The sequence below is a fragment of the Sylvia atricapilla genome, chromosome 2 (assembly GCF_009819655.1).
Source record: "Sylvia atricapilla isolate bSylAtr1 chromosome 2, bSylAtr1.pri, whole genome shotgun sequence".
Lineage (NCBI taxonomy): Eukaryota > Metazoa > Chordata > Aves > Passeriformes > Sylviidae > Sylvia > Sylvia atricapilla.
The window spans coordinates 25,581,438-25,590,791 of NC_089141.1; the positions used below are offsets into that span (position 1 = coordinate 25,581,438).

Sequence of the window (9,354 nt, forward strand, 5' to 3'; positions counted from 1 at the left end):
TCAGCGATGTAAGTGCTGATAATTATAGTACTTACAACACTGCCTAGATAAAGAGAACACCCTGAAACCAAATCAATATAATAAAAAACCCTAAACCAAACCAAAAAGTGACTGGAGAAGAAAAATGTTTAGGAATTCACTGTTATCGTGTCTCCTCTGTCTCTGTTCTGTCCTTTTCTCTATTTTTTTTCCTTGCTGCTTCTTTTCTCTCTCTTTTCTTCCTCCCTTTTTTTCTGAGAAAGGATTCTTAGCATAGAGATAATTTGGGGACCTTTTCTCCCTCCTACCTCCTGTAAAACCACAGAAGACCATCTGTTACTCCTGTGGTAGGAGTAGAAAACATGTTTACTTTTAGTAACTTTCCATCATGGAGATAAAATAAGTAAGAGTTAACAGTCTGCATCTACCAGAGCACTGGTGATCCATGGGCATAATTTAAGCATTCAAGGGACTGCAAATACCAGATACTTGTTTATATTCTTGTGTACCGTGTCCATCATTTTTTCCATTGAATCTCTTTAATACAGTGCCTATAGTTTGAACGTGATTGCCTGCAGAATATTCATTTATTTAGAAATAAGTCATCAAAATATTGCTGAAATATTCAGTGAATTGGTGGGAATATACCTAAATTAAACAGTGTCCTGGATGTCACATATTTACCTGTATCACCTTTGAAAATAGATTTATTGCCACTAATAAAAAGGGTATTTTCAAAATTTGAGTTGGAGCTGAATTTTTCTTCCAGGAAAGGTTGCTGCTAGGCACCTCTCTGTAACTGAAAGAATAAGGGCCAGATCCCTTTTTATCTTATTTTGATTATTCACATAGCCTTTTGAAATGATACCTCCCTATTCAGTTTTGTGTCCACTATTTGGTTTTTGTCAGAGAGGATTATCAGCCTTGAACTTTATCCCCCAAAGGCTGTCCCTTTAGGAAATCAACTTTATTTTCTTTTGTGCATGGGAATATAGGTAACTTTGAGGCCCTGGAAGCTAGGAGGGACTCTTGAGTGTAACACTGAATCCTTCTGTGAAAAAACAAGTGACACATAAATGCTAAATGGACAGAGAGTAGGTGTCTTGCATGTCATCTTGCTCTAAAAAAACTGTACTAGTAAAACAAAGATGAATCATTCTAGTATATAGAGCTCACAGCCCACAAGGCTATTAATTCTAACATGTCATGCAAGAAAATAAAATGTTTTGCATAAGTAAAACAAAAAGTTGTCAAATAAGATGGTTATAATCAAATGAATGGATCTGAATGACTCATTTGAATGTGCTGCCTGAGGTGGTTAGGAGAAGGAATGATTAATGGCAATGGATTAGTTGAAAAGCAGCATAGATATAATTAAATTATAATAATTTGCTTGCTGAGCTAATAATAACCATGAATTTTAATGAAATATTAATTCTTGTTAAATGGCCGTGTAATTCCTATGAAACCACATACCACTGTCTGGGTTAGTGTATGCACTTGAGTTACTTATTTTGTGAATAATCCTATGAATTACTCACAAATGATCCCAAATGCACAGGGCTAGATGCTGACCTGATACTAATTTGTACACCCATATTTGGTGAAAAAAAGCTCTTCTTGTGGAGGCAAAGAATCAGTTTAGGCTGCTGGCTCTGAAGTCTGCGAGTTTTAAGGATTGTTTCAGTGTCCTATAGGATGGGATTGGTTTTACCCAGATTTTTCTATAGTCAGAAAGGAACATGAATTTTCAGGGGGCATTTCAGCCCAGTTGTAGTAACCCTTGCTTTGCTTTAGTCCCACATCTTACTAGCACTGTACTGTATCACAGCTTTGTTTAGAAACCCAAGGGTTTCCAGGATAATGCACTTGTCACATAACTTCTCTGCAAGGCGGGCAGTGCAATCAGTTTTTGAAAGGAATAAAGGCAGCCTGAAGGGAGTTGTCATTTGAGAAGACTGGTAGTTCCAGTTTGTCATACCCTGTGAAAGGGAGAATGGAATGAACACAGGGATTGTGGAAGTCCATTTGACTTTTTTTAGCGGAGGATCCAGAAGGAAAACTCCATATAACAAACTTCTCTTTAGCTTAGCTTGATCCAATGATCTAAGAGTTCATATGAGCACAACGAGAGAGAGTGTTCAGATCATCTTGTGAGCATCCAGGAACAGCCAGTGTTCTGTTTGAGTGGATAAGTGTAAGCACTGCCAATTATTTAAATGGAATACCTTATGATAAAGGTGCTGCTCAGGCATGCTTATATCTGCATGATCTTATTTTGGCCCTGCACATACTTCTTGAGTGATCTTAAATGGCTCAATAAATCCTTCCCTATCACTGTTCCTCAACTATAAAATAAGATAATAATGCCTTGTCTGCCTTGGCTTTGCAGAGTAGATGTGGTTCATGGAATGAGCACTGTTTCTGTGTATTCATACAGTGTCTCCTTTGTCAACCTGTCAGTGCCATTCTTACACAAATACTGCTAATGACGGAGCTATTCTCAGAGTGGTGCTACTTTACAGGACACAAAATTGCCCAGCTCTCTCTGGTAATAATTAATTTTCCTCCCTATTCTTTAGCTGTCTGCTGATTTGTAGGTAAATTTTTAATATTAAGTAATTGCCAGTAATCTCCAAGGTTCAATAGCTAATTCCTAGATAGAGACGGTTGGCATTTCCTAACTTAATAATTATATGTGTCCTGCCTGGTCCTAGTTTGTGCTCCTTGTGTATTCTATCAATTAAAGTTTCCTCTTTGAATCAAGGAAATGGCATTTTGTATTTCCAGACTATCTCCCCATTCATACAAGAACCTTTTGCTAGACTGAGAGAATTAAGCACTCATTATCAATTGAGTTTAAATTGTTATCTTTCCATCCAAGCAGTTGTTGAAAAATCCATTCACATTCATGCCAGCATAAATGAAGTTACCACTGAGAGTTCTCCTCCAGTGACACTCTGTTGTATGTGGGGAAGATGTTGGAGTAGTATCACTCTCAGCTTGACTGACATGAAATACCTATAAACTGACCATGGTAGCTTTTCTATTAGAGTTCTGATCAGTTGAGCAGAAAAGGGGAGTGTAATTTTTATTTCAAGCTTCTGTTTGCATAGCTAGCAAGAAATTTGACCCGATTAAATTTTTATCTTAAAACTTTTTTAAGAAAAGCAAGAGAGCCATAGGGTTCATCATTGTAAATGTTATAGGTGTTTAAAAAAAATCCATAAAATGTCTATTCCATGCTAACATTGCCTGTTTGCTTCCTTCGTTGCTTTTCTGTGCTTAACTGGTTATCAAGAAATTATAGCATGTTGTTCTATCCTTTTTTTCTTTAGAACAACAAACAATATAACCATTGACAACGTTTCAAAACTGGCATTGGATAACTCTTAAGGACTTTTTTTAGAGCTGCTAAAACAAACTACTTTATTTTTGAAATTATTTTCCCCACTTTTTGTCTCTGAAATTCCATGAAGATGACAAAAATTTCCAAAAGTTGTGTAATTCTGGAATCATGGTATGTAGGAAAAAAAAAAAAATCAGACCAAAACTGAAATGCCTGATCGTCTTAATAGCAAGTTTTGAAAACTGAATTAAAAGTGTCTTCTGAAGAGTGGTTAAATAAGTGTAAGTGCAGTAAATACAGTTAATAACAAACAAATTAAAATATGCAGATGTGATTGTAATTTTCTAAGGCACTGACTTACTTGAATTTTAAGCCACTGCTATAAATAGCAGTAAGACACAGAGAAAAGTACAAAGTGAATAGAAGTTCGGGATCTAGATGGGTAAATGGACATGTAGTAATACTACAGAGGCAATGTAGGTGGCCTTCATTGTAGTAGGTTGTGAAAGTATACAGGTTTCTATTTTGGGCAATAATAGTCTGTCAAAGGATAATCTGTCATTCCCTTTCAACCTTCTCTGCCAGCAGAACTGCCAGGTCAGGCTCTTGTGCAGATGATCTCTTGCAGTTGCATTTATAAGCCTTCAGCTGAAGTGCTGAGAATCTCTTCCAAGACTTGATCATTTACCCACTGTTCCTAATTACAAAGCTCCCAGGGGAGTGCAAAACTGAAAGATGCAGGCTGACCTCGAAAGAAGGTGCAGAAAAATTTCACAAGTACAAAAAGATGAAAGAAGAGTTACTGGAATTCTTTTCACTTGTTTTGTCTGGCACTTAGTGATGTGGGAATTGCCTGATCATCACAAGGGAATTTGACAAGACTTAGTACCTTGTAAGATCGGTTTTCATTTAAGCTGTTACATCAAAAGCCACTCTATAGAACAAATATCAGCTAAGAGAAGCATATATTTTTATTTGTGAGGCACACTTGGACTTCTTTGGTTACTCTTTACTGTTTTGTTACTCTTTACTGTTAGCTCTTGAATTAAAATTCTAAAACGATCTATTTCTCCTTTATTTTCATATTTCAGTATATCTGCATTGCTCTTTTTGCAGCTGAAGTGAGACATTGTGCAAAAGTAATTGAAATGGTCTTTCTCTTTGATTGTAGGATTACAATTTAATTTTCTATGAATGCAGTGCATATTCTGGGTACAATGTGGAAAAGTCTGTGCTTCACTTAGCTAGGTAAGAAGAAAACAAACGAGTTTTTTATGTGCTTGACTGCCCTGTAACTGATGACATTGTGAATTCTCTTTGCTTTATTAGTATTATATCATATCATAATATATTAGTTTTATATTTATTAGTTATAGGCGCTCAGGATGGTGAAATATTAATTGCTTTTAAAATGCTCTGTAGCCTAACCCTGTTGCTCTGACTGAGAGTTCCTCAGGTTCATAGTTATGCTGGTGAAGCTCTGTATAGATCCAGAAACACCTGGATTGCTTCTAGGAGAGCTGAGAGCCTTGGCTGATGTGATAATTCTTGCAAGAATTTCCTGAAGTTTTGGAGAAATATACTTGCAAATGGATGCTGCTGACTCCTTGCAGCAGGACATTGGATATGCTTCCTTCTTCCCTCGGCTCATTACAGCTCAAATTCTTCTGTCTGCCTGGGGGCTGGGAGATAGGAAGAAGTGGAATTTTTAAGTGATATAGAGGCTAGAGGTAAAGATACAGGAAAATATGGCCCCTCTGAGCTACTTGCAGAGGTGAAGACACTGGTAATGAGTTGGACAATCTCTAATATCATTGCTGAAATCAGTGAAATTTTGTGGAAACGTCAGTAATTGACAAAGGACTGGCAGCCAGATTTCTTTCAGTTTTGTTCCAGCCTTAAAAGTAAGAAGTGAAAGTCATTGTTTTGAGTCTCTGTAATATGCAATAAATGTTAACAGTCAGCACTAACTACATTTTTCTAACTAAATGAACAAAGGCAGTTCTGTGATGGGGCCATCATAATTGTACATTTTTGTTTGTTTGTCAGTTCACAAAATTTTGTCATCTTCTGTTAAACCTCTGGACAATTTTATCCTCTTGGGAAAATGTTTTTTTGTTCGATCTCTTGTGGGTTTTATTGACTTTTTTTTTCTCACAATGATTCTTTCTTTGCCCCAGGATTTTAAAAGAACATGAAGATAAAGTGAAAGAGAAAACCATCGAACTTCAATCAGATACAAAAAAAAAGTCATGCTGTATGAGGCAATAAAATGCTGGGGCATGTTTAGACAAGACATACATTTATACAACACTACATGGCACAATCAGATTTGCTTTTGTCTTCCGAATATTTCTTCTGCTGTGTTCTGGGTGTAGATATAAGTGGAAGTTAAAATCCTTTTATGATCTGATCTTGATGTTATAAATATTGTCTTTAGTAAATTGACAGTGTATTTGGGGCAGTAACAGTCTTTTATTTTGTTTGATGCCTTACACCACTGAATCCTGCTTTGTCATCAGGCTTGTAGAATCTGCCACATTATTAAGAAGAAGAAGTAATTTTATGGGAAGAAAACTATTTGGAATATGAAGTAAATTCTTAGTGGTATGAACAACCCATCCTCGGAATACTGCTTATTTCATTTCTGTTCTGACCTTTAGATCCTGAGTTTGTACTAAGCTCTCTTTACAGTTTTTCAAAAATTGCCATAGGTGTAGTTGTTTGTAAATCAAAATATGTTAAGGCTGACTGAACACCTCTTTGTCTCCCAAAGTCTGTCGCAGAAGGTGTCATAGAAATTTTTGGAGGTAGAATTTTCAGAAACAGCAGGTCTTATTTTGAGGAATATTTTGAAAAACTTACCAGCATTTAATGAGTGAAAAATCTCACCAAAATCCAGTGAGATGTTGCTCTTTTAGCAATGCTAAGAAAAAATTCCTTCTTATGTAGCTAAACACATGACTGATTTTTCAAAAGCAGCTGCCACACAACATTCCTCCAGGGCCTGATAGCACTGAGACACAATTTCCCCATGGGGATGCATTTTAGAAAATCATGGCCCACCCTGGATCATAAGAAATGCAAATGTCAATTATCTTTTGAAGCTTTTGTTGAATATAAATGGAAATAAGAAACTTGAGAGTGCATCACCCAGCCATCACCACATGATCAACAATTATTCCTGGTGGGATATGTCTTCACTGCATCCAGCTACTGTGGTAAGCATTCAAGAACAAGTATTCACAATGGTGAGCTTGCTGGGAAGGTGTAACCCATGACATAATTTATTTCATTAAAATATCACACAAGATGGTGAAGTTCATTATATAAAACTGTTGAAGACATTATGTTTTTAATCCATTTTCTAAACATTTTTAAAAGTTATTTTACATTTAACTAATGAATCAATTTGAAACTAAAGATGACTGTTAAGCACTAGCTCAATAAGTAACTATTTTTGGATAAAAACTTTGTCAGTAATTAATTGTGCTCTTGGGATTTCAGTCTGATCAAAGGTGTTTAGTTCCAAGAACTACACAATACACCCCTACAGCAATTTCTATATCCATACCAGCACTCAAATTCCCTTTCCTGTGAATTGGGATCCAAATGTGACCCCTTCCCTATCAGGTAGAATAAACAGGGTTTTACTTCTATCAGGAATGATGGATAAGCCAAGCTGCCCAGGATAAGCTAATTATTAAGAGTTTTTCTCTTTTTGATTCCTGAAAATCTGCTAATTTGAATGAAAAAACTCTCCCTGCATTCAGTGAGGTGCCTAAGAAGCTCTAAAAAACACAAAGAAGCAGAATGAGCATCCATTACTGAAAATCAATAGGCTTTCTGTTCACTTCCCTGGGTTGTTTCTTGAAGTCCATTACTGATTGTGGAGAGTTGAGTCACCTTATTGACTGTGGCATGTTATCCATCATGGAAATCCTAGAACTGAACCATCTGTGTTCAGTCCTAGCTGGAGCTGGACTAATGCAAACCATTTATTTAGACAGCAACAAAACAAACACTTTTTTCCAATTTCAGCTAGGAAAGAAGTGTCATCAGTTTAAATATTCGCTCTGCTAATTGACTTGGAGTGATCTGTTCCCCCATCGATATTGGAACCAGCAGCATTTCCTCCAGCCTCTGTCAGCCTCAAGAAGACAGTTTGAACCCTGAATTTCAGTTTTACTCCCTGTGATTCTAGCCCCACAAATGCTCAGATTCAGATCCTTAATTTCTTTTTCCCTGAAGTTCTTCTTGATTTTGAAGGACAGTGACTGGTGAAATGGATTTTCTTTCTGTGACTCCCATGGGATCACTTTTTTTTGGGTATCTTTTAGGGTGCACTTAGACCCTGCCAGCAGGATGTACACAATTTGAGAACAGGCCAGTGTTAAGAAACAGCTGAATCTTGGTATGAGGGGGATTTCTTCTTATACAGACAAATCTGGTGCAGTCTAGGACCCAGGCAATGTCTTCCATCTCAGATTGATTGCTGTGGCTGCTGCTGATCCTTTTTGGAAGTCCAGCCAAATCCCAAGCTGAGTACACATTGCAGAGGTGCAGATACACACACAGCACCAGCATCATCAGCCACACAGACAACACAGAGATTGGTGTCTTCACTGCTTGTCACCCACATATACACAAGCAGCATTCCTATAAATATGAACACAGATAACCTAATCCTCCTCTTCCTTTCCAACAGATCAAGACTGAAGTTTGCTGACGAAAACGTGCGTGTACACAACTCCTATGACCTGAAGTGCTCTCTTTCTCCCACTCTGCTCTACACCTCTCCCCAGGATCAAGCAGAAAAAAAAGTTTAATGAAAAGACTGGATGCCCTGCAGCTGTGGGGCACAAGGCTTAATCAGATAAATTCTGACCAGCAGCTTGCCTGCATACCACTGGTCCCTTTTATTCTACCTTTCCTTGTTTTTTTCTGTACTTCTTCCATCTGCCCTGACCCCTCCCTGTCCTTCATATCTCAAAGAAACAACTTGCTCCTAGTTGCCTTTTCCCTGTAAGTCCCAGGTTTTCTACATCGGTACTTCCATACCTATTTCTTATACCATTTCCGAAGTCACCTTGACTTTACATGCTGCTGTTGATATAGTTACTGAGGTGCTGCTGGCCTTGCAGGTTTCCACTCCCCATAGAGTCCCAACTATTCCCCTCCAATTATTTGTGAAGTTACTGTGTAACTCCCCCTTATTCACCTGGGAAGTCCAGGTGTTTCTCACCGTGCTGTCTGTAACAACTTTCAGCTTCATTCTCTGTTATTTGCAGTGTTCAGGGTTGCTTGTGTCATGTCCAGGGTTTCTCATGGTCTGTTTGGTTGTCTAAACCTCAGGGCAGGGCTTACTTACCTGTGGCACACCTGAACAAACAGCAGTTACTGGTGGATTTGTGCTCACTGAAGACAGATGTGAATAACATGCTGTGAGGCTCTACTGCTGGACAGATTCTGCTGTCCAGCTGGCCATCACACTGGTGTGGGAATTGTCTTGTCCCACGTTCCTTGATGCTAACTGTGTTGCAGGGTTGCTGTCTTCTGACTCCCCACCAGGGTTTCATACCTCTTGGCAGTATATTTTTCTCAGCTCTTCCAAAAGTTAATGCTGGCTTAACAGCACTTCTGGGACTTCTGGGTTGGTTTTTTTTTTTTTTTTTTTTTTTTTTTTTTTTTTTTTTTTTTTTTTCCTCCCCATTTTTTTGTTTCAATTCTCCATTGGGAGAAATTTATCTCTGCCTGGTCAGGTACCCAATACTGACAGATCTTTGGATCTGCACAACAAAAAGTCCAATTGCATAGATATAACAGAGTGCTCCTAACCCTTTGGAACTGGATGTCCATGAGTTACTGTGTGCCAGTCAAAATAGGTTCCAACCTGCCCAGATATAATGGAGCAACAGTGGAAAAAATCATTGCATAGTATAACCTTCCTGAGAGAAGTGTACAGCACCTCCTCACATACCAGATTTAAGGAGTAATCTGCAGCTGTTAAAATGGGAACACTCCAC

At 37.9% G+C, this 9,354-nt stretch overlaps 1 protein-coding gene across 2 annotated transcripts in view; it reads left to right on the forward strand.

Moving 5' to 3' along the window:
• The window catches only part of CRACR2A (calcium release activated channel regulator 2A), a 55,566-nt gene extending 46,909 nt beyond the window's left edge, over nucleotides 1-8,657 (forward strand). Inside the window, exons 17-19 of one of the 2 annotated variants that reach the window (XR_010746083.1) lie at nucleotides 4,500-4,576; nucleotides 5,509-6,549; nucleotides 8,037-8,657. Coding sequence is in view for 1 of the 2 variants with exons in the window: in XM_066341049.1 (XP_066197146.1) it covers nucleotides 4,500-4,576; nucleotides 5,509-5,599 (168 nt within the window). In the remaining variant the exon portion in view is untranslated. Of the gene's footprint in view, nucleotides 1-4,499; nucleotides 4,577-5,508; nucleotides 6,755-8,036 lie in introns of those variants that run through there. The other variant, XM_066341049.1, reaches the window with a different exon arrangement.
• Nucleotides 8,658-9,354: the final 697 nt, after the last annotated feature.